Source organism: Cygnus atratus, chromosome 4 (genome assembly GCF_013377495.2).
Source record: "Cygnus atratus isolate AKBS03 ecotype Queensland, Australia chromosome 4, CAtr_DNAZoo_HiC_assembly, whole genome shotgun sequence".
In the NCBI taxonomy this organism is placed as follows: Eukaryota; Metazoa; Chordata; class Aves; order Anseriformes; family Anatidae; genus Cygnus; species Cygnus atratus.
In genome coordinates this window covers 76,073,013-76,098,431 of record NC_066365.1, presented here as the reverse complement: position 1 = coordinate 76,098,431, position 25,419 = coordinate 76,073,013, and the positions used below count along the sequence as shown (strand labels likewise).

Sequence of the window (25,419 nt, the reverse complement as noted above, 5' to 3'; positions counted from 1 at the left end):
GGCTTTCCAGCCCCTTGACCCCCTTGCCACCATGCCTGGGGGCAGGCTCACGGCACACAAAGCCCCGCGGCTGCAGCGAGTGCCGGTGCCACCAGCACCGCCGGCAGGAGGAGCAGGGACGGGGGGCACGGGCTGTGCCCCCGCGGTGCTCACCGAGCTCCCCACGGCTCAGCACCGGAGCTGCTTTCGTGCGCGATCACCGGCGCAGGACGGCCGCGAAATCGGTACGGGACACTTATCAAACGCCCGGTGAGGCACTCGAAATTCATGCACCCGCTGGGCTCTGCGGAATTACTTCTGTGCAGCGTCAGTGCCGGGGTTTAATTCGCGTTGAGAACAGGATTTGCTCGGTGAAGCCTACTCTCGTGTAGTTAGGTATAGCCAGGGAAACGTCCCGGAAACTTCCCTCCATGCAGTGCTAAAAGTTCAGAGATTATTCCTTAGCTACTTCTCTAAAGTGTTTGAATGCGATTTCTCGCTGTTGCTCCTGTGGCTACGTTAAAACGATTTCAGTGTTAATCTTTTTGAGTGGTGTGAGGTGTCAGTTCTCCCCAAGTGTTAGTTCGCTCCCCGATCTCCGGGAGGGGCAGTACGTTACTACCGCTGAGCTCTACGCTCGTTTCGTCTCCTTGCTGTGTTTTATCCCAGTCGCGATCTCCAGCTTCCCCCGGCCCTCCCCAGCTCTCCTGGGCCGGGAAGGTGCGCAGCTCCCACTTACAGCCCCTTGTTGTAGACCACAGTCTTGCTGGCGGTGGCCATCGCGATCTCCGGCTCCAGCCGGGCCGTCTCGATCTGCAGAAACAAAGAGGAGAGGTCAGAGCTGCTGTGCTCGGCAGGGCCGTGTCCCCAATGTGAGGGGGTTTGCGGCCGCAGTCCGGCCCTCTGGAGTCACTCAGAGTTGTAAATGTGTGTGAAGGATGCAGTAAGAGAGAGCGCGCTGCTACCTGGCGCGTTATTTCTGCCTTTCCATGCCCTTCAGGACATGAAGTCCTGTACTTTGAGCCTCAGAACACCCCTGGGTAGATGGACGTGCATCACAAGAAGCGATGCCCGCTCTCTGCCTCAGTCCCCAGAGAACTGCAGAGCTCCTCGGGGGTTCCTTGCGCACCGCTCCCCAGCAGGCGTCCTTCTCCCAGGCGGGTCCCTCACGCCGTGCAGGAACGGAGCCAGCCCCGGCGCTGCAGCTGGCACCTACGGGACCCGGTGGCCGGAGGGGACAGGGGACAGCAGAGCCCGGCCAGCCCTGCCCCAGGGGGGGCACGGCAGCTAAACCCCGGCGTGGTGCCCCTGCGCCTTTCCTCCCGGCACCCGCCGCCGTTCCCCCAGCAGGCACTCGCCTCGAGCAGACTAGACACCACACTCGGCGTCTCTGGGAAGCGCTCCGATGCACAATTTAGAAACCGCACTGTTTTGTCCCTGCTCCTTTTTCTGTCTCCGCGAAAGCACCAGCCCTCGCCTATTTTTTTTTTTTTTTTGTATTTTTTTTTATTTTTTCCCCAGCCAGATCTGCACGAAGCTTTCCAGCGCGCTGAGCTCTCGCCGAGCCGCCGCGTCCCCGCCGGGGAGCCGGGTGCTCCCCGCGTCCGAGCGGGACGGGGCCGCGTGCGGGACCAGACTTTTGGAAATCCTCGACGTCGAATGGGTGCCGCCGCTGACACAATGCTAAGGAACCCACGTTAAAATCGAGATGCTTTTGAAAATGTTTAACCTAGTTAGACAAATTAGCAAAAATTTGTGCAAAACAATTTAGGTATTTAAAATATTCAATGTTTTTAAAAACTGGAAAAACTGTTCTTAGCTTTCAGCTGCAAAAACCCAACAAAATATAACATCAAAGCAATCTTAACATGAGGTGCAACATAACCCTTCAGCAAAGCTGTTAAACAGCTACTGGAGCATCATGGGAAATAGCACTTCATTTATTCAAATGCACATATGTCAGGTTTTTGCACCATATGTCATTCCAAGCTATTTACAGTAATAATTAAATCTTAATCAACGTTTAACCTCTGTAAAATGTTTGAAGGGATCTAATCACCCTTCAGACTGCACTAATGAAGGAGAAATATATAAACATAAAAAGAAAATGATGCATAGATAGCACACCAGAAAGAACAGTAATTGCAAAATTGTATTTCTTTTAAATATAATCAGCAAATTATGTAAAGTAAGCCAACGAGTATTTTAAGTGAAGACATCTTGGGTGTCAGAGGTGTGATCAGCTAATTTTGTACTGCTATCCATAACAGATGTAGCATATTTTCTTTTAGTGCCATTATTAGCAACTTCACCATTTCTTTCTGTGCTGCACCACAAAGTGAAGCATTGTGCTGGGAGAGCACCCGGCAAAGGTAGAGGGGAGGCTACTCGCACGCACACCGGCACCCGGGGATCCATTTTGAGAGAGGATTAACTCCGGTCTGCCCGGCTCTGACGCAGCTTTTCTGCCTATTGTTTTCCTTTCCTTCTTCCAGATACGGAGAGAAAAGCTTCTAGATGTGGAGATGGGGTGGCTTCACCCCGGGTATGGAGACACGGAGGTGAGAAGAGCTGGAGAATGACCTGGCAGTGGCCAACCCACTTGGGTTGGGTTGGCCCAACCCAAGCGGCCGGATGCCGGCGTCGGCAGGGCTTGGGGACGTGGTGCAGCTCGTAGAGTGAGTTGGGAATGTCGAGGGTAGGAGAGAGAAGTTCAGGAGAGGCACCACCGTGCTTGCAAGAGGCTGCGGCGAGGAGAGAACGAGGGATGTTTTGTTCGTGCTCTCTTGGGACACAATTCAAAAAGCGGCGAGTACGACTCCAGCTGAACAGCAGGAAGAGCATCCTAGCGGGAAGGAGCAAAGTACTGCAACCAAATGTTTGGGGAAGGTGCCGTGTCTCTGCGGTGGGAAGCTTCAAGCACAACTCAGACAAAACCCATCAAGAATTTTTTAAGCGGAGTTGCACCTGTCTCGGTGGAAGGAGAGAGATGAGAGAACTGCTCGTAGGTCCTCTCGGCTTTCTTCCCAGGGGTCTCGGAGGGAAACGGCCTCCTTCTAGAACATGGCTGAGCCCCTCCATCACAGCAAGGCTCTGCGCTGAGGGCCGGCTGGGATGGCCCTAGGAGGGCAGGATCGAGGTGGGAGCTCAGAGACAGGTTGTGGGGTCTGAGCAGAACGACAAGGGAATGGATTCCTAATGGGACACGTCTACGCGGTCAGGGACCCTTTTAAAGACATCCAAAGGAAATAAAACCAATCGTCGGCACTGGCTTGGGGATGAGTGTTACTGAGCGCACCCAAGCCCCTTGCTGAAGCCTGGGAAGATGTGAAATAAATGCGATGGAGGGTGACTGGTTGAACCGGAGCAAACTGCAGATCCTTTTTAGGTTGACTTTATTAAAGCAGATACAAAGATATGAAAACCCTGCTGTAGAGCCTCAGCTACATGAGCTCCAAGGGGCATCCCCACCAAGGAGGCAAGCACGGGAGGGACAGACCCCCAGCAGCACTGGCAAAGCTGTTCAGAAGGGCGCTGGGAACTACTGATTCCTCTCCCTGTGAAATCGAATGCAGAAGAATGAGGAGATGTGTTCAGATGGTGGGTTACAGATATTGAGGTGACATTCACTAGTTGACCTTGCATGTCCTGATAAATTCTTTAGATCCATCAGGATTTTCTGAAGGAAACTGGAAATTCACCTATTTTGGTGTAGACTGCTGGTCTAGCTGCCCAGAGTCCTGGACCTGGACATGGCATCGTGCAACGGACGGGGAGAGCCCAGTTTCTTGTGTCATGTTTCTTGTGTCTGTGCTTCAAAGAAAACCCCCAGGCTGGGTCCTTCTTGGTCATGGCCATGCGAGGAACCCCTCGAACAGGGAATGGCTGCCGCAGAGGGTGCTCTGAGGAACGGGTTCCACACTACGCGATGGGACCTGTCCCACCCCATAACTGTGTCCTTCCAAACTGAGCACCCACCATGGCACTGGGTTTGAGTTGTGCCCATCCTCTTCCTCCCAATGAGGAAGTTCTTCTTGTGCTGGGTCAAAGGAGGGATCCCCTTCCCGGCTCTGGCAGGACAGCACTGAGGTCCCTAACAGAAATAGGACCTGAGCAATGACACCAGGAGAAGACAAGTCCGAGAGGGACACAGGCTCACAAGCTGCATGCAGGAAACCATGGTGTATAAACCCCACTGCTAAAGGGTGCTGAGAAGGGGCTGGTTTTGGGGAAAAAGACAGGCTTTCAGGATGAAAGCTGCATGAGCACCAGCGCAATGTTGACCGCTGCTATCCTGACATACCAGCGTGGGAGATGCTATGATGAGAGAGCGGGAGAAAGGGAATGGCTGCATCCCCCGGGGGCTACTGAAAGCTTTGTATAGGGGTGAGGAGATCCTCGCTGAGGACAAGGCCAGGGTGCAACCAGAAGAGTGGCACAGGAAGGGGCCGCTGCTAGCTGCAGAGCATCGCAGCACCCAGGAGCTCCTCTAGCAGATAACCAAGAACAAAAAAGGTGTCCCCTGACCTCCAGGCCCCTCCAAGCGACTGTTTATAAACCAGTATCACCCAGGTAGTGCAGGCGGTATGGCACCGCTGGCGTTTTGGTGGCATCCCTGACCTGGTGAAACCCATCCCCGCCGGGGGAACAAAGCCGCCGGGAAGGGAATCGCCTCTCGCGGCGCCCGCCGCGCGTGATTCCTCTTCCCCGCCCCCCCCCCCCGCCTCCGTCTCTGCCTTGCAGTGGGAGCCTCTCTCCTCTCATCAGCACAGACAAGGCTAATTGGGGTGATAAAGAACTGGCTCCGAGTGCTGGCGTGGGCTGGAGGAACAAATGGTGCGGTGGTCACAGCTGGTGCTGCGGAGACAGCGAGGGAGCGAGCGCGAGGCAGGCTCCCGGCGCCCGAAGTTCCCTCAGCCCATGCTGGATGCGGGGCTGCGAGGTGGGGGGCTGTGTGTGTTTTGCATTCGCTGCTGACACGGGTGTAACGTACATGCGCGGCCGGTGAGGCAGAAGCAGGCAGAAAGCAGATGCTTTTTGTTTGGGGTTGATACTCATTTCTATCCCAGCTCGGGAAAAGGTGTAGAAAGGAATGTGCTCCGACGAGCGCAGGGAGAGAGATAGGTCTAGGCGCTCTGCCAGGGATCCTGCGACGATATGGAAGGCAGCTAGGGGAGACAGGAGCAGATGGATTTGGCATACAGCTCATCACTCAGCCAAAAAGGGGGGGGGGGAGGAGGGAAGAGAGAGAAGAAGGAAGAAAGCAGCCAATTTTGGTAGGGGGAGGGTCATGCGGCCTGACGGATGCTGCACCGCGAGGAGGGGGAAGGGAGGACCAGCCTGGTCACCGCATCTCCTGCTGCCTCCGCAGGGCCGCTGAGGAGGCCTGGTGGTGGTTTGGAGGCCGAGGGGCTCTGCGGGCCCTGCCAGCCGCCCTCTGCCACCTCCTCCCGGGCCACCAGGCAGCAGGGCAGTGGCTGAGGTGACGCCAAGGATGGGATTTTGTAAACGAAGGCACCAAGCGGCTGCTGCTTGGTGGTGCTGGGCCCAGCGCGCCGCCCGAGAGAGCCTGGGGCACGGCCAGCACCGCTCGCAGGCTCTGCTCCGTCGGCTGTCTGAAGACATGGGGAAAAAATGAGGTGAGCTGCACTATGGCCACCAGACACCTCTGCTTGTAGCTCAGTGCAACCACGGTGTGAAACCACCGAGCTCCTTTGTGGTGCCTCACGGCAAGCCACCGCCGCCACACGGCCACCTAGCCGGGAGGCAGAACCTCATCGAGCTGGCTTAATGTGTTTCCTCGGGGTCAAAACCAGCCTGACTGGGGTTTTGAGGTTTTGTTCCTGCAGTAAAATTGCCTAAATGTTGTTCTTTCAGATATTTCAGACCTTCTTTTCTTCTTTTAATTGACAGTAGCTGAAGGAATACTACTAGGACCAAAATCACAAATCTCTCCTGGAACCTGTGCTTAATTTTACAAGGCTTTCCAAAACTAAAAAATGTATAAAGAATAAGTTAAAGACCGTAAGGTTTTTCCTTAAAAATAAACTCTTTCTGAAACTTTTCCCAGCTGTCAAACAATAAAGCGCCTCACATGGACCCACTTGCTAAGGATAAAGTTGAGGAAATCAGCTATGGAGCACCACCTGGAAATGCCACAGACCTACCGTCAACCCAAGGTGACCTGACAGGTGAGAGATTTGGGAAATGATCCATCTCACCCCAAAACCCACTGGTTAAATCAGAGATGTTTTTCAGAAGATATGCAGGCCAGCTTCAAGGCCTCAACATCCTGCTTCAGCCAGCCTCCTGCTTTGCATTTGCCTAAACTCTCACTTCCAGCGTGGCATTTATTGATCTGCTGCACCAAGGAGCTCTCCCCTGCCAGAAGTTTTGACCCCATTAAAGTTTTCAAAGATCATCAAATCGCCTCTTTGTTAAGTCCTGCTCCTTTATTTAAATTTATTGTTTGCAATACTGATGCTAAAGCTCTTCTTGAGCACTTTAAAGCTTTCCTAGCTGGACACACTGGTTGCCTCGTGACTGATGTGCACAGTAATAAATAACTGTGTCAGTAACCGAGACTCAGTTTGCTGGCTAAGTCACAATCCAGGGGAAAAGGATTTTCAAGCAAACATTTTTGTTAGGTTTTCCCTGAAATTAATAATACAAATCAAACGGAGTTTACTAGAAAATGTCTCTTCATTTTTTGTTTCTCTCAAGTCTTTTAGGCTCCCCTCTTTTAAAGAAACATTCACAGCTTTCAGAAGAAAAAGAAATCATCTCTAGTCAAAATGTTTTCCTTGAAAGCACGGAAACAAGCTATTCGGCTCCCTTTGCACCCCTGATGCTGGCTGGGATACCAAGGAAATTGCAGCAGAGCCGGGACAGACACAGCTGGGGTCAGCAGTCGGGTGCCCCACGGGGCTGTCCCTGGCCACAGCGTGTCCAGATACGGCCGCACCTCGGTGCAGGAGCCCGGCCATGGGCTTGACACCATCCCCATCCCCATCCCAGCTGAGAGCTGATGCAGGGGTCGCAGGGCTGGGTCCCCCAAAAGGCAGGGATCAAAGGGAGCTGCGCCGCTGCTGGTGCAGAGAACCGAGTGATTCCCCGGTGAGGGTTTAGAGCCTCCCTTCTTGCCATCCCAGCTTTGATCACCTCCTTTTGGCTGACACCTCGAGGCGCTGACATCCCCCCGAGAGCTCGCAAAGCTCCGCAGCCACCGACCCATGCACGGAGCCACGGGTGGGCTTCTTCAAGCTGGGCTGCCCCAGGAGGAAGCATCCAGCTCCAGGACGCTCGCGTCTCGCTGGCTCCGAGTCCCCGGGTCAGGGCAGGGGAGACACCACCAGAAGATGCTTTGGGAAGGTGGGGGCTCTGGGAAGGTGGTGGCTTTGGGAGGAGAAGCCAACAAGGGCCAGGAGGTGCTGCACAAGCAAATAGAGTAAGCCTCTCTGGAGCTCTGAACCTGTCTATTTAGGAAAAAAATGAACATTTGTGATGTACTCCTGTAACCACCAGCGTCAGCGTGGGCTTGCTGCTTCTGAAGAAGTCAGGCACAGCCTCAACCCAGGCATCAGAGTAGCCTCGGGCTGTAAAAACAAGTGAATGACTGCAAATACGACTCAGTGACTGTAACTACAACTAAACCATTGTAAATACAGCTCAACGACTGTAAATGCTACTCAAAAACTGTAAGTACAACTCAACAACTGTAAATACAACTCAAGTGCACTCAGGTTGAGCAGGTTCGGTCTCTACCCACCGAAGTTTTCCTCTGTTACTCGCATGCTTTGTAAAACCGAGTCAGTAGCAGACAGAGCTGAAAAAAGTAGACAAGCAGCTCGGGAGAGCATTTGATTTGCACCCCCCTGTCACTGCCTCGTAGGTGGATTCACACATACATATGTAAAGTTAGGAACAATGAGACAAGCCATGTAACTTGCAAGGCTTATTGTTCGGCTGCAAATCTGGAGCCCCCGAGCTGTGCCTAGCAGATGGGCACCGTCAGCTCCCCGCGATGTATAGCTTTGTGGTGGAGCTCCCATCAGAGACTGCATCCAGAGCCCTGTTTGCAAACAGTGTGTTTTTAGGGATGTGTCATGGCTCTGCAGCAAACCAGGCTTACACTGATGTGCAGGGTGGAAATGAAAGGACCCGTGGCCACTCCAGAGCTAACACAAACTCTCCTGACCCTGCCCGTGGGGAAGGCAACCATTCAGTGCTGGCTTCAAAACCCGCCTGAGAGGTGAGGAACAGAGGTGCTGCAGCCTCTGCCCCTGCCCCATCGGCAGCTGCCAGGCCATCAGCTTCTCCCCAGCTCACGGCGGCACATTTACACCAACGGTGCATGTTGGTGCTGCCCCCAAACCTCTTGCTGAACCTGGAACAGGCATTAAGAAGTGCCGTTGCTTGGGATTAATTTTCTCTCTCTTTTCTTTACTTTCCTTGAAACAATAAGGAGGAGGAAAACTGGAGTATTCGGCTGTGCTGGCTCTTGAGGGCTATCCATTTCAGAAAGTTTCTCTGGTTTCTGTCAGGGATGCTGTGACCACCAGCAGCCAAATTCTGCTGCCTGTAGGACAAGGCAGAGAACAGAGACTCTTTTCAGACCTGACTGGAAAGGGTCGGAATGTGGCCACACGCGTACCCTGCTACGACATCTGTTAGATATAAAGTATGTCGGTGCCGGTGCCGGTGCCACAAGCTCTTCACACTCTATCACATCTGCTGACACCTCTGCACCATCCCCTGAACACGTCACTGCTCTTAGCAGAGCACGAAATGCAAAGTGTCAGCGGCACCTTGGGTGCCATCAGGTTTCTGCACCGCGACGAGCAGGAATATTCCTCATGCTCAACAGCTGTTTGGATAGAGACGTGCAATTGCTTCTGAGACAGCTACGAGGCTTAGGATGTTACCGCCCTCACCTTAAATGGGAACAATTGACCCTGCCCCGAAGCAGAATGGGAGAGTTTGCAGGATTTATGGGTCAGTTATGGGATAGCACCTTTATCACGGGGTGGGGGGGGGGGGGGAGTTTTTACCTTCAGCTCTGCGGATCTGCAAGCACGCGGCTGCCTATGCATGGAGTTGCAAATTAGCGTATCACAGCTTCTCGAAAGAAAAATAACATGCATCGCTTCTCCATTAAAAAACAGCACAGTAATCGGAAGGGAAAGAAGGAAAACGTGGCATTTTAGGCTCCTGCCCATCCAGGCTGGAGCAGAGCACCGCTCCCGCGGGGCGACGAGCTCCCCGTGCCCAGCGGCACACGTCTACCGGTGCTGCAGGAATGACCGATGGTAACAAGTCAGCAGGTGGGACGAAATATATGGCAGCAGGCACCTAAGGCAGCTTCAGTGCTGGGCATGTCCCTGCCTGTAGCTCGGCAGTCCAGCAGGTCCCTTCACTCCCAAGCTCCATCCCGCAGCCAGGTCAGTGGCAAGGCACCGGCTGCAGCCTTCCAGGTCCCCGTGGGAAGCCTTCTGGCGTCTCAAGGTGACACTGGTGTTGAGCAGGCTGCTGAGATGAAGGAAAACCTCTCGCAGGAGCTGGGCCCACGGCCAGCACTGGGCTCACACTGCCCCAAGACCCAGTTCCCTGAATGACCCCACCTCCAAGTCCCTGCAAAATTGGGGGTTTTTGTCTTCTGGGGAAGGAGAGTGCTGCCTACCGCACCAGAAACCCCAAGTATTAAAACAAACAAAGGTTTCAAAACCATCAAGCTTTAAGTAGCAAGACCAAATAACAGTTCTTTCTGAGCTGGAGAGAGAAGCCAAGACAAAGGCACGATGCATCTTCCATACAGTGAAGAACCACATAAAAGGGCTTCGCAGGAACTAAGACGCCTCTTGTCCTTTCTGATGGAGAAGATCTCTTCATGTGTAAGATAAATGCTCACGAGGTAAACTCTCTACAGGAATTTCTGCAGGAGCTGCTCCCAAGGTGGGTCCCGGAGGCTGGTACCACAGCAGCAGCACGGGTTCTGCCCACGGGTCGGCTGTCTACGGGGTAAGGAGAGGCCACCCCCCCAGGAGAGGCCGTCCTCCCCAGACTGACTCTGTAGGGCATTCAGTCTACACCAGTAAAGCAAAAGAAACTTCTTCCTGGCCCAGGGAAGAGGCTTCACCTTACAGGACGCAGACTTTGTTGGGGAACGTTCAAGGCAACTGATGAACGCAAGAGTCATCAGCCCGTCTGAAAAAAAAAATCCGGAGAACGCCCCAAACTGCAGAGTTTAGGGCGAGCTCAAGTCACTGCGCCTTGCCAGAACGGAAGGCATTTCTAAAGAGAGTTAGAGTTGTCTCCCCTCTTCTGGAAGAAACAAAATCCTGCGTTTGAATGTGGGCATGATAAATGTGGCAAGTTCCCTTTTGATGAAAAGGAGCAATTCGGTCCCTTCTCGTCATTGCCCCTCAAGCACTTCTGTCGAGGAAGAGACCATTTGCTGCTGCTCGGTGACAACGTCAAGCCCTGCGATTCCCTAGCTATCAAGAAGGACCACGGTGGGTACTGCAGGATTTAGGGAGGGCCTTGCTGCTTTAAAGAAGCCAAGCAAGTTCCTCGGGACCCCAAGCCTTCGACGCATTTCCTTCCCTTGAAGGACCAACAGCCCCAATTAGAAACAGGCCGTTAGATCCGAATGATTTAAAAAGCAATTACAGATAATTATATATACGGGGGAAATGTGATTAATAGCTCGTTCTCTGCAGTAACCGAGCATGCTTACAGCAGGCAAGTCTGGACAACCGGCTGCCTTCCTTCGCTCGTATCCTTGATGTCTCACTTGGAGTAATCTGAGGTACGGCTGCTTCAGAGGAGCTAAAACAAGTGTCTGAGGACATGCAGGAAGCTGCGAGACAGGGATAAGGCAGGCAACAGCCAGGGAAGAGCCGGGGATGAACCCGGCTGCACCAAATACAGAAGCTGCTGGTGAACAAGAAAGGGGAACAAATTATCGGGGTGGGCTGGCAGAAAGAAAGAAAAGGTCTCAGCTTTCAGGCCCAGAGGAAAGAAGCAAAACCAGAGCCCTGTGGGAGCTTGGACAATTGTACGGGGCAGGAGGAAAGCGGGATGAGGTTGGACTGGATGATCTTGTAGGTCCTTTTCAACCTCATGCTTCTAGGACTGCCACCTCCGTGCGCTGCTCTGCGACCAGGGCAGGAATCCCGGGGAAGTGCTTCGCAGGAGGCGCTCTGTTTACAGTAGGTGCTGCTGAAAGGTGTCCCGAAGAAAGACAGCAATTAACAGGCCTGGAAAAAAAAATGGCTTCTTTCCACAAAGAGCCTTTTAAGTGTGTTTTTCGAGCCACTTTAAGGGTTAATGTTTAGCTGTTTATCCGGAGTTGTCGGATGTCAGCTCTTTCTTTTGACTCCTAATGGCTTATAGCCATCAGGAGGTGAAGACTCCTCAAAAGAGATGGTGTCAGGAATGTTTTTTTATGCCCACTAGCACCCACACACCTGCAGGAGCCTGTGCTTGCAGGATAGATAGTTTACATACTTGAACCTGTATCCCAGGGACAGAGATATAAACATGAAACCAGATCCCATCCGACGGGGCCGTTGAAGCCCCTGGGCAGTACAAAGGGGTCCTTTCTCCCACACCCACCTCCAGTGACCACAAATAACAGCTCAGTTCGAGCCGTCTCTCCCCACTAAGAATAAGCTCTGCTGGTCCAGATTTTAGGGCTGGCCCCTGACAGGTTTGCAGCACCTTTAGCTCCAAACGTTGGTTGTGAAACAAAGGGCCGCTCTCAGGAGCAGACTCCAGGAATCAGCCCCGTCACAAATCAAAGCCCCTCGGACAAGGGAACGGGAGAACAAAGACACCGGCTCCCAATCAATCAGAGCGCTGCTCACTCGTGACCTTCCCCAGGTGAGAGATGTCATTGAGCCTAATAATTACACCGCAAGGTGCAAACAGGCCGAGCAGTTGTAAATCTCACCACCGCAACGTTTCCTACGGGCGTTCAAAGGCAGCTGGTGGAGCTGATGCCCCCGGAGACCGGATCCTTCCGCTTCCTGCGCTCTTCCCAAAGCTTCAGCCCTGCTCAGACGAAATCTTCCCTCTTCCTCCTGCTAAACCGAGGCAGCAGCACGGGTGCAGGCAGGGATAAGGGGGATAAGGGCTGCGGTGCAGGTGTGCACCTGGAAGTGCTGCTGCAGCCAGCCAGACAAGCGCAGAAGGAAATCACTACACCGCGTGTCTCCCCCTGCTACAGTCCCCAAAAATAAAATAATAAAGAAAGCAGCATCAAACAGAAGAGATGGGGAGTTATAGTAATGAGAATTTATCCTCGGGCACCCTACTCTCGGTGTCCCTGCTTGAGCAGGGCGCTGGACCAGGTGGACCCCGAGGTCCCTCCCAACCTCAGCCACGATTCTGTGAATTTGGGGCTTTTTGCTGGGAGTTGGGAGCAGGGGGGCAGGAAAAGGATGTCATGGTCGTGGAATCTGGGCTTCCTTGGGTTTGTTTGTTTGTAGAAGCGCGGATGATGGCTCAGCAGCTCCGGCTAAAGCACGGCTGGGAGGGGAGGGCAACTAACCTTGAAGCCTCCAAGTATTTAGGAACACCTTCAGTGTGAGACATGCTCAAGAACAGGGTTTAAGGCACGTTTAAGGCTGTGTCCTTCCAGCCTGCCTGCGTGACCTGAGCTCCCCCAGAAGCCCTGCTGCCACGCTGACTTGGGAATTTACACCATGGAGGCTGGGTCAGACCCTGAAAGCTAAAGGGAACACAGCAAAAGCTCCGGGCTTCTTTCTTTGTCTGTCACACCGAAATACTTCCAGCCATGCACAGACTCTTCCGTGCTCGCAGTCTCCTGGGCAGCAGCCTTCCTGAGAAGCACAATTAGAAGGAAACCTGAGGTTGTTGAGGGATCCTGCAGCACAGCAGACGAGCTGCTGGGGTATTTTTGTTCCCCGTTGCTTTTACAGGAGAGGTGTTCTGCAGATGCCAGGCTGGAGGTGTAAAGGGAAAGCCAAAGGGTATGGCCAAGGGAGAAGCAGTGTGTGAAGTCTGGCTCCTCGAGAAGCACATGCTGGGTCTGTAAACCCTGCCTGACAGCTGGGGTGGGTGAAGAAAGCCTAAACACAAGGAGGGCTAAGCTGGGAGCACATCACCTCCTCCTGTGCTCGACGCTCTCGATGAGAGAGGGCTCGGGGGAGCAGAGAAGGGATGCAGACGTCAGACAAGCAAATGGTAGAAGTGCTCCTGTTCCAAGTCAAGGGATATTGAAACTTTCCAAAAAACTGGCTGTTTAGCCTCGAGTTCACTTTTAGTGCTCACCCCGTAGAGTGCAGCCTCAGGCCAGTGGCTGCTTTTCCTGCTCAGCAGATTGCAGACATTGCACGTCGCCTTCTTGGGGTGCACGGGCGAGGACTTCTGCGGTGCTGTGTGACAAGGTCCCAGCTCTGCGCCAGCTACCGAGACGAGGGCTCAACTCACGGCAGAACTGAGTATGGGGAACTGGTCCCACAGTGCTTCACGCTGCTCTGGTGAAGATTCACGGCCAGGGTTGTGGTTTGGTTTGGGGCAGGGAACAACTTGTCACAAAACGAGCTGGTGACAATCACTTCCACCTCCAGACTTCAGGTCCATGCCCACGCTGACAGCGAGGGCAGGCTGCCCCAGAGGCACAGGAGGACAGATGTACTCCTGGCTTTGTGTACACCAGTCTCTGACTATTAAAGCAAAGGCTAGAGAGATCTTTGCTTTCCACCGCTCAGCTGAGGCACGGTCCCGTCGTGCTACAGGAAGACACGGCTCTTCTGTAATGCAAGATTAAGGCTATGGTCCTGTAATTCCAAAAACCAGCTCAGATAAGCCCCATGAGTCACAAATCAAAATAAACTAGAGGTCCCAGACTAAAACTAACGCACCACGACCCCCTGAATACTTGCAAATGGTCTCTGACCATGGGACACGCAGGGCTACAGCTGCACAGACCAACAGGAACCAGAGCACATTCTCCCTGGTAGAGCCCAGCTTCCACCCATATGGCTGATCTCTTCCCCCAGAGAGGGACGATTTATTGCTGCTCATCGGGAGCAGTCCGTAGGAACACTACCCCCAGCATCAGCTGGGAGGCCGAAACGGACCCAAGAGGATGCAGACAGCCAACCAGACTGGCCACCATGGGCCACTGTATACCTTGTATACCTGGAAACCCTGCTGGGTTTACAAGCAGAAACCTGCTTTATGACTTCCGTAGGCTGCTATTTCTTTGAAAAGACAAGCTAGCAACTTACAACGGGCACTAATGGGCTCCAGCAATCACCTCCACGTTTATAGCTCACATGGAAAATAAAGATACTCACGTCTGTGTCACTAGTTACTTCGCTGTAATAGAAAGAGCGCGCAGAGAAACCTCAGAGGAACTTCTGAACGCTTCAGAAGTCAACAGTGGAGCATCATCTGCGTGGCAGCATGGAACCGAAGCCGCAGGGTACGGCTTGAATCCTCTTCAGTCTTTGGCAGACACACAGAGCTGAGCTCCTAGCCTCCTGCCAGTCCTTAAGGACCTCATGGCTTCTTCTCTAAGATCGACCTTCATTTCCTCCAAGAGCAACCTCCACCCGAGGGTAGGCTTTGGCCAGCAGCACGCCCAGGCTGCTGGACCCTCAGGGAACGGTTCCTCAGACCCAAAAGCAAAGAAACCCCACAGAACTTCTCACTTCTCAAACATTTTTTTCCCCATGGCAGCTGGCAAATCCTTTCCTTTGCTTCTCGTCCAAGTTGGACAAAATTACTGCAGAGAATCCCTCCGGCTCCCCTCCCCCTGCGCAATGCAATCCCAAGGGAGAAATGGTTTCATGGGGACCCCCTGCTGTCTTGCATCTGATTTCCCTCCTAAGTATGGTATAGGGAAGCGTCTCGAGGGCTATGGCTGTGACCTCCATACAGCTCTTTTGTCAAGTGCCATTTCATTAAAAAATCAGCCTTTTAACTGTGGACACATTTCAACCTCACCAAATCTGCTAATTATTGACAGTTGGTGAAGAGGAGATTTCACTTGTTCCTCCTGTTAAACTGCATCTAATTAGTAATTACTGGTTCACTGTCATCTTTACTGCAATAATCCCACTGCACATTGGCTCATTAACCTTTTGCTTTTCTAAAGCAGCCTGCCAACAAGATGAAGGCTAAAACAGATTGGAAAACAATAGCTCAGCCTTGGATTTTAGGCTGTTTATTCCCCTTGTCCTGGAGATCCAAAAGGAAGATTATTTTTAAGAAAAGGCTTTCAGCTGCAACCAGCCTAATTCCAGAAGATGGCTTGTTGTGCCCCAACCAGCTATCAAAGCCCTTTAAACTTAACCTCCGGTGAGGGCACGTGTATTATACATGCGTACAACCCTTCCTAGTGGAAGGGTTTCTCAGCTCTTGCCTTGGCTCCATTTCTCACCTGGCTTTATCCTTCTTTTAGCAGCATGACCCGACACATGGGCCACGGGATAAGGCAAGCTCCCGGGGGTCTGCAGCCCTCTGGAAGCTCGAGAGCATCCTCTCAGGTGCTGAAAAATGAACGATCTGGGTGAGCAGAGCCCAAAGGGAAGAAAATCGGTGGAGCAACCCCATGGTTATTTCTTTTGCTGCTACACTGAATTTCATTTGCACAAGTCCCATTTTCAGTTTGGAACTGTCACAGCTGTTTCTATTGGCAGTGCATAGCTGAGTAGGAGTTGTCAGTGGGGATGCTGTAGGATAGGCAGCTAGAAAAGAGATTCCCCGGGGGGCATGGGAGGCAGTTCGAGGTTGTGGGCTAAATGCATTAACTACACGTTTCTCCCAAACTTAACAGAAGTGAATTATTTAATGCATATTGATGTATTTGGGTTCTGGAGTTAACACTATGTTGGGATGAAAAGTGTAGTTCTCGGTGTCTGAAGCGTGCTCTATCTCAAGGACCTGTCTTTATGGTTCACACTAAGGTTTTATTTTTATAAGGTGATCTTAAAAAACCATAACACCTAGAAAAACGCTCTAATTCTGGAGCACCATGGCAGGCAGCAAAGGGGATTCCATCTGTACAAACTGAAGGAAGATTTGAGGTCTTGGTTAGACCCAAAAGTAAGTCTGGATGCATTATTTTTCCCAGGGCGTGAAGGCTGCTTAGCTCCACAATTTTCATTTAGCTGATACTGATGTTTCTGTATGCAAGCAGAGCTGAATTTTGATTTCTCTTACGCTACTTTAAAACAGGACTAACTGAAGCAGCTACATCTGGGGTACTTTGAAGCAGAATCTGACCTGGTTGAGACCAGCCGTTTAACTGGGGCATGGATGCCAAGGCACCGTGTAACCAGAATGGGACCACGCTGGTCCGAGGTTGCTCCCCAGCTGTGAGTGGCAGCAAACCCACAGGGGCTGCCACTCCAGAAGAAGTTATTTGGCAAGACAGGGAAGGGACATTTAATTGACACATGATAAAATGGCTGCATTGATATGGGACACTTATTAAATATATCACAAGGCTTCAATTCTGCTTGAAAACTAACTGTAAGTTTGAAACATGCTCAAAAGCCCCTTTTGCAGAGAGGATCAAAAGCTCCCATGCTAAAACAAGAGCTTAATAACACATCAGCTTCTCTGTTTGCTCTCTGACTAAAGAAAAAGGACTGTGAATGTGTGATTAAGGGCAGAATTTGGCTCGTTTACAATTCCTGTAAGGGTTGCTGCTCAGACCATAATCATATTTTTGGAACAGAACACGCCTATTACATCTTGTCGTTAATAATTTACTCCCCGGGTAGAGCTCATTATAACAGCATCATCTCTGCTGTGTTATGCTCCTGGCTGCTTCACCTGCTGTAGTTATAAGGGAAAGCACATACACACACACGTACACATATACACGTATATACCTACAGAGAGTGAGAGGTTGGTGTTTAAAAACTGTTAACTTAGTTACCTGGTGAACGGATGGACCAGTAACCAAGAAGCCACACATTCTGAGAAATATTCTCTGCAAGGAAATTCGGATTTCATTTCCAAGATCGTGAATAAAATGACTCTAGAAAGATTCTTTCAGGTAAATCACTTGCTCTGCTTACCTGAGCATCCCCAAAGCCCCTGACCACTGAGGGTGTCTCAATGAGATTGATGAATGGGAGGAACGCCCTTACACACTCACACACATTTATAATGAATGCAGAACTAACTGGGAGGCTGATCAGCCTGGGCTGCTTTGGAAAACCTGACTCCTTGGTGTCAAGAGAACCGAGGTCCAGCTGTGCGAGTGGAGCTCACGCCAGCTGAGCAAAGACAAGCCCTCAGTGGGCAATGAGCCTCACCACCAGCTGTAATGGTATCTCTTCATTGACACGATGCGTGGGCAGGGAGCACATCATTCTGTTTGATCTACTAATCAGCGCTGATTCATGTTTACACTGCGGATAACATTTCATCTGCTTTTAGAAGGTCATTCTCAAGTGATGCTGTACGGTTTTCACTATTGACTGATGCCTGCAATTTGTATATCCTCTGAAGGAAGAGAGACCTTAATTTTTCTTGTGGGCTAGAATTCATTCAGCTGTTAGCATCAACACAGTTTTTCAAGCTGCAATATCAGATACAACACGTTATAGAGTATCTGTCACCCATGAAGTTCAGACTATAATAGAAAAGGTAGAAAGACCCTGTGAGCTTCATTATTAAATGAGGAAACTAAAACAATGAATATTTTTAGAGCTCAAAGTGTTTACCTCTGAATGCTTCAGATACAGGTCCCAAAACTTTCGTTCCCACTGACCTTAGCTGGCATTTACTATTTCAAAGAATTGTGTGTTAAATGTTGCTTACAAAAAAATACTGAAAATGTACTAAACAATAAGTTTCAAAACAGAATTGGAGGGTCAGATTCCTGTCTGTGTTGAAAGAAAGGTTTGGTTTGGCCAATACTATTAAACATGCGTCATCAGTGAGAAGGGAGAAAACATACAATGACTGCTGATAAAGGTTAGAGATGACACAAAGACTGAGAAAGTGGTAAATAATCAAGAGCCCGAGATCCAGAGGCCTCTAGCTCACATGGCCATCTGTGGAAAGGAAGCCCATGTGCATGGTACTACGGTCAATAACGAAGCTGCCTCTGGAAGCAATGAACGTATGGGACATCTTTTTGGGGGAACGGTGTCAATGCTGCCTTTGGGGTAAATGACATGTTCCTCAAACAGGTGCTAGGCCTGGAAATACTTCTCAATCTTTCATAACCAAAACCTCTGAGCAGAACTTGGGATCACGGTAAATAACTGATGGACAAGGAGCTTTGGTTGAGCTCATGCCAAAACGACTAACGTGCTCTGTGGACGTACAAACTCAAGCAGAAACAGGCAAATCACACTGCCCCTGTAACTGGAACTTATGCAATTCCTTACTGGAATACCATGTCTGGTTCTCGTGGAAATGCTCCAAAAAGGATGTTGACTAATTAGAAAAAGTTTAAGAAAGAACCACACAAATCATTAAAGCAGCAGAAAACATGTCTTTTAGCAAGAGACTCCAAGAGTCAGATACGCTCTGTTTCTAACACAGAAGATTAAAGGACAGTTTTATTTCAGTCTGTAAACAGCTAGAAGAACAACAGAAAATTGGTAACACGTTTTTCAGTCTTGCAGACAAGTGTACAACAAGATTCCCTGGCTAGAAGTTGTGGATAAACCAATCCAGACTTAAAAAAAAACAAAAACGGAAGTAACCAATAGAGACTGTGATAGGGACTGTGATACGTGTTCCTGATCGATTGTTCCATATGAAACAAAAAGAACTTCAGCAAAGCCCTTCGCTTTGTTTGATAGAGGTTTTACCCCTTTGTAAGTGACCCTATCTGCAAATCTACAATTTTATAATCTGCAAATCTACAAGCTCCAAGCACTGAATAGTCAAAATTCATGACTCACAAAAAAATACACCTTCACGGTTTGCTCAACCAATTTAGGTACACGTGATTTCATTAGCCCTTCTGCCTGTTTCCTTGGCTAGTTTTCCTCTGTTCGCTTCCCTTACAAAACTCCCATCCTACCTTCTCCTCTTGCATTTTAGTGCCCACAAGATGCAGTATCCATCCAGGGAAGTGCTTTGTATTTTTTCCCCTGAAAACCACCCAGGCTCAGAGTAAACATTATTCCGAAACGCCAAGAATGTAGTGGAGACTGCGAAGTGGGGAGAAGCCTTGCCCCTGAGGTTGTGTCTTCCTGGAGCCAGTCTAGAAGACAAGCAGCCAGGAACCCTCACAGAAGCTCTGGGAAAGTAGGTCCACATCAAACGTGTATCCCAGTGGCAGCTCTGAGTAATGAGATATATACTTATTTTCACCACGTGAATACCATGGAAACACCCCTGCCATAGGGGCAGCGAGCTGAGCCACGTTCTCCCTGGTGCGGCTCAGCTCTGACTAAGCTCAGGACCACCCACAAGACAGGACAAACCCCGCTGGAGCCACGGGGCAGAAGCCATCAGCCAGAAATAAAAAACATCTCTCGATGTGATCTGACCCCGCCAGACCTCGGTACCACTGGAAGAGGAACCAGACACCCAGTTATGGTCAAGATGCTTCTCTGAGACGAAGCAGGCAGAACATTAGCCGCATACACTCCCTAAAATGCTCCAGCCTGCTTGCCCCACTGCTCCCTGGTGTTTTGATTGCTTCGCAGTCCAAACATCCTCCGTACAGGAGAAGCAGATCACTGTGGTGGGGTACAACAGATGTGATGGAAAGGAGGACCACGCATTGTCCCCCCTTGTCTTTAAAAGGTATGTTTGCTGGGTGGAATGAGGATTCCTCTTGGAAAGTACATCCCGCCACATGATCCAACCACTGGTAGAAGCTGGGGCAAAGCCGCGTGCTATTAATCTGTGGTGTAGCATGTGCTAACAGGAGGGACCAACATAGCCATCACCTGACCAGTGACTCGTCAAGGGAAAGAGACAGCAACCAACTTCATCACAAAATGAATTGGAGAAATGAGACCGTTATCCAGAAGGCAAAACGAGCCGTGGCATTGGTAAGCCATTCTGTGACATCCCACTGCAGGGACCAGACAGGTACTGACCTCGGACATCTGCGGGAAGAGGCTGATGGCCAAGGGGAGGGCCAGGCCGAAGGCTGCGAGGCACACGAGGCTTTGCACGGGGAGAATCATCCGGGGACGGGACCTCAGGAGGGATGTCCTGGAAAAGGAAGGCTCTGTTAGACCATTTCATGGACCGGACCCACCAGCCTTCCCCACGACTGGTGCAGGTTCCTCCTGGTGGGTCGTCCCAGCTGAGAACACCCACAAAGGATCCTGAGTCCTGCCCTGAGCTTCTGCATCTGCTGGGGTTACACGGTCCAAGGCCATTTAAGTGCTCACTTTCCCACATTAAACAGGACCACTTCACGCATGCTTCCCCCATTTCAAACCATATCACATGGGAGTAAACTGCACAGGAGGTGATCCGGCCACACACAGGTGCTGCTCGCTTTAAGGCTTCGGAGGCTGTCAGCGAGCAGAAGGAAATTAGGCTCTTGAGAGACACTGGGAACTCTGTCAGCTGCACCACACAAAAAGGCTTCGTTAATGGGGTAATAAAGTAGTAAACTTGACAACGCCTTAATCTGTTCAAAACGAAACTTCTGCGGAGTGGGTGATAAGGATGCTTTACCACCGGCTGTCCCCAGGGGATATGTTTGAGTTCAAGCCTTGTTAACAGCAAACTTGTGAAGCTACCTGCATGGTCAGGTTCTGATAATGACCCATTAAGTGACTCTTCCAAGGCAATTAACACTGAATGACAGAGACAGCATCTTGCTCATAGAAGATGGCATTTTAAGTATATTCCAGGATACAGGACCTTGGATGGTTTACAAACGTTAGGGGATAAAATATAATTCTTGAGGGGATTGTTCGGAAGCTATCTGCACCAAAATGACACCTGTCATTAACTTTTTTTCTACCAATCCAAAACAAATGGAAATAAGACAAGTAGATGGTGAGTTCTGCTTGAGTAGTCAGTGGATGTTAACAGCGTAGAGGGGCAGCCAGATTTGCCACTGGGTCATCAGCTATGGCCTTAGTCCCTTAGTCCCAAGAGTCCGTATCTCCTCTGACCATCCTTGAGGATGCTGATGCCTCAGGGCCATCAAACATGGGCAGAAATCTGCTAGTTAATGCCCTTCCACTGGGACGAGAACACAAAATCAAGGCAAACAACCCTTCCCACATCAGGACATGCTGCTAGCCTGGGATACGAGCGTTTGGCGCACACACACGTTACTTTGCAGGTGCATCTCCCTGCGCAGCCTGTGCCTGCAGCCCATGCAAGAAACCGGATTACTGCAGGCTGCAGGCACACACCTGATGAATTTTAACAGAGCAGCTGATGTGTGGGAACTTGTTACCCTGCCGTAGGTTGTCTGTGTGTCTGAACATTCAGACTCCGTGCCCTTTGCTAGCAGCGCTTGCTGAAAGCTGTCTTCATTGTAAAAAGGCTTGGGGAAAGTGGGGAAGGAAAACAAGATCTGGAGACATAACTCCTCCGATATCTCAATTGCTCCCTAATAAGCTAACGAGACAGAATTGATCCTATCGATTTCTGAAAGCCAGGCTTCTCTTCTTCAGTACTTGGCTACTTCGCTTTGCACAGAACATGGTCTAAATTAAAAGACTCCTGCTGAAGTCCACAAGTGTTTGTGTGAGCCAGGGAAGTACCTGCTCCCTACCTTGCTCCATGCTCTACCTGCATTCACCAGCTACGGTTCTGTAAATGAGACATTTGGGAATTGCCAGCGATGAGTTGTGATAACGAGTCCCTGGGACGCAGACAGACAACTACTGGAAGTGATTTATTCTTCTGCTAAAGCTGCCGTGATCCACGAGAGCCCTCACTGAGAAAATCCTAAGACCAGCCTCCTCCAAGCCTCCCTGGAGCACGGTTTAGAAGCAAGACATCACTGCTTGTACCACCCTGACACCTCAGTTTGGAAGCTGCACCCTCTTTAATTACTGCCCTGTTGGGGACCTTATAATCACCCAAGCAAAAACTCAACCAATTTAAAGTGATCCCTGGCACAGCCCCCAGGTGTGATTTCCAAAAGTGCTTCAGACCCAGGCCAGTTCAAATTACAATGGCTAACCTTCTAATTAAGAAGAGTTATGGCTTGATTTAAAAAGGAGAGGGGACTAATTAACACATGTAGTGTAATGTCTTAATTGGGATTCGGATTCTAAAATTTGCGCAGTTCAGAATAAATGACTCATAATTAGTTGAGAGGTCACTTTTCTTCCGTCCCTAGGATCGTTGCTCTCGACACAGATCTCAGAAGAATATTAAGCTAAATATTGCTTGCTGCATTTTGGTAGCTGCCAAATGTTATCAGAGCCCCTCTGTTCAACCTTCCCTTCCTGGAAGTGAATGATGAGATGTTTCCCGGTGGTTTCACTGCAGAGTATTATAGCAGATTAAGAATCAATAAAATTAATACTCATCTGTTGAGGGAATTAGTTTACAGCATTGTCCTGTGTGCTCTGCCTAGATCATGAAGGTCTGGACCTTTAGATGCTCCTGACAGCCCAGCTTTGCCCCTGGCATCTCCTTTAGCAGATCGCTATATTCACACGAGTGAATATTATATATATTCACAAGAATGAATATTACCTTAATGGTGCAAAAGCACATGAAGCTGTTCTTGGACAAGACCAGCAGCTTTATGTGCTGCCCTGTACACGGGACAGGGTTGGCAAGGCTCTGGTTCAAACCTTGGCACTCGGATTAAACTCCAAGAGACTGAAGTCTGCACCAAGAGAAGGTGTCATGTTGGAAATCTGCAGAGACACAGTAATATGATCTATTGTTCCCGCTTCAGAAGCCAATTTGTTTATGCATTTGCCTTTGGATGAAAAAAGAAGGTCTATTTTTGCGATACTTTCCTCCACGCCTCTCTCTTCTTCTTTTTTTAAAAGATTTGTTTCTTTAGCCCCCTTCAGAGCCCCCTAACCCTTCTTCTTTCTGCAATTTGCTTCCATAAAATTTGCCTGGTGGACAGAAAAAAGGCAGCAACGTACCGGGGAGCTTCTGGCTTAATAATTCCAGGTAGCACTTAGTGTGAACGGATGTACCTAAACCAGCGAGCCCTCACGGGTAACTTCAATATGCATGAGCGTGCGTGTACGTAGGTACAGACACAGACACACGCATACTTGTACAGACAGTACATCTGCTCCGCAAAGACAGTGTGTTGTAGCTCTTGTAAATACACCTTCATTCAACTTTCATCACATTGTTCATTAGTGGTTTAAATTTTGCATAATTTGGCAGCTGCCTCTGGCGTTTTTCAAGAGGTACTGTAATTTATTCCATATGGAAGTCAGTCGCTGTACTAAAAAGGAGTTATCAGGTTCAGTGAACCAGAGCTGTATTTGTCTAGAAGGAGGTGTCAGATGCTAAACTAAATATGACAGGAGTTAACCAAAGTCTCCCAGCTGACAGATTCTGTGGGGTTTCTGTAGTGTTTGGTATAAACAGGTTCAGAGCTAATGCATACACTGCAAGACGCCGAGGATGCCAGCGGGGTAAGAAAAGCACGGGAGGCTGAGGCTCTGGGTATCCCGAGGCACCCAGGCTCCTCGGAGCCCAGGGCTCTGCGACCCATCTGACACAACCATAACATTTGGGGTGACTGTCCCAGCCCAGACTGCGCACCCCAAATCCCTGTTGTGCTCAGAACTTGCCGGAGCCAGCACCGTGCCACGTCTTGCTTTAGAGAGACCTTTGCTGCTCTCTGCAGAGGGTGTTTGAGCTTTTCTCACTCATTTGGGGTCGTTTCAGGAAAGCTGGGCTCCTCTAACAGCCCGCGGCTCTGTCTGTCACTCCGTCTGGCTGGGCCACCAGGGCTTTGTCCACGCTCAAGAGCATCTCCTGCTCTGGCTACGGACTCAGAGCCTGCTCCAGGGGACACAGCAGATGCAAAGGGAGCGATGTTGGGGGATTTTTCTGCCTGATTGACATAATTAAAGGAGCAGTTTCAATGTTTACTTTGGAAACAGCCACGGCAGTTTAAGGTGTCACTGCTGGCAGCTGTTTGGTTCAAACAAACTTCACCGAGGGTTTAGCTGGATGGAGAGACTTTGCACTTGAGGAGGAAGAAGAGCACCTGTAGGAATTGTTCTGCAAGCAGATCTAAAGGGCAGTATCTCCAGCAAAAGGCCACGAGCACAAGGTCCAGGAGGATCTCCTACCTCGCTCTCATTTCTGCAGTGAAAATCATGGTTTAAGGCTAAGAAAGCCACCACCACAGAGCCATGGTCTGAGCACCGAGTATCCTTCAAGACAATCCATTGCTCACACTTCAGTCTGGCTTAGCCATGCCTGAGCAGCTCTGCAAGTTGATCCAGCCTGGGAACATCCTGATTTGATGAGATTTACAGGAGAACAGCCCTGACAGCTGCCGTGTGAGGATGCTGCTATGCTGTGGTGCTAGCAGCTCTGCGAGCCTCAAGATCAGGGTGATGTGGTGGTGAAGGAGGTGTAGAAGAGTTCCTCTTTCAGGGACACAACTCTTCTGCTCCCTGCTTTTCTCAGCTCCTGCCCACCAACAGTTCCAGCTTTATCTCCCCTCCATAAGCTCTGCACAGCAACTCTGGGGACTTTTCCTGTCTAGCCTGACATACGTGAGCTCCTGGAGCCTGTCCTCAGGCCATCTTCTGTGCTTCAGACCCTTTGAGGTTGCCTGTACTGCGAGGTAGAGGACAGGCTTTAGGACAAGGAGATAAGGAAGAGAAGAACTCATGTTCTTCTACCTCCACCGCCAGCAATAACCTCCAAGTGTCCACAGCAGACGTTGCTGGTGGGCCGAGCTGCAGTCTGCTTGTCCATCACTTGTCCAGAGCACGTGAACCAAATGACATCGAATTTCAGTTTTCCCACCAAAGAGATCAGGGGAACCCAAGGCTGGACGTACACAGATCTGGATGCTCTACACACTGACCGTCTGCACGGTGGGCTCCAGTTCTGCAAGGAGTCAGAAACCTGACAAAGACTACAGGAGAAGCCTTGGATGATGGCTCTGTAACTGGTCCTTTCTGGGAGAAAGCTGTGCAGGTTCTCAAATTCCATCACATAAAAGGATTCACAGAAGTGTATGAATAAAGGAAAATGTTTGAAGTGCACAAAATCCAACTTAACGCAGTAGATGTGGTTGTCCTCACATCTTTGTGACACAGGGGTACTAACGAAGTTTTCTTTTCTGATCTGAAGTCAGCTGAGTTGAGATCCCACAGATGACTCTTCTCCATCTTACAGACAATACGAAACCAATATTCTTCCGTATTAAAGTTGCCAGCACGGATATTATTTATAAAACTTAAATGAGAATACATCTGCACAAAATAACTGACACCGTGTTCCCCGCATGGCATATGTAGTCTCAAAATAAACATTGATTCTATATGTTAG

General features: G+C 50.3%; 1 protein-coding gene across 3 annotated transcripts in view; it reads right to left on the bottom strand.

Annotated features, from left to right (window-relative positions):
* Positions 1–267: 267 nt before the first annotated feature.
* The window catches only part of SFXN5 (sideroflexin 5), a 91,637-nt gene continuing 66,485 nt past the window's right edge, over positions 268–25,419 (bottom strand). For 2 of the 3 annotated variants that reach the window (XM_035547441.2, XM_035547443.2), the window contains 2 exons: positions 20,040–20,157; positions 313–792 (listed from right to left, as the gene is read on the bottom strand). In XM_035547441.2, the coding sequence (XP_035403334.1) occupies positions 715–792; positions 20,040–20,157 (196 nt within the window). In that variant the 3' untranslated portion in view covers positions 313–714. Of the gene's footprint in view, positions 793–20,039; positions 20,158–25,419 lie in introns of all 3 variants that reach the window. The other variant, XM_050710617.1, reaches the window with a different exon arrangement.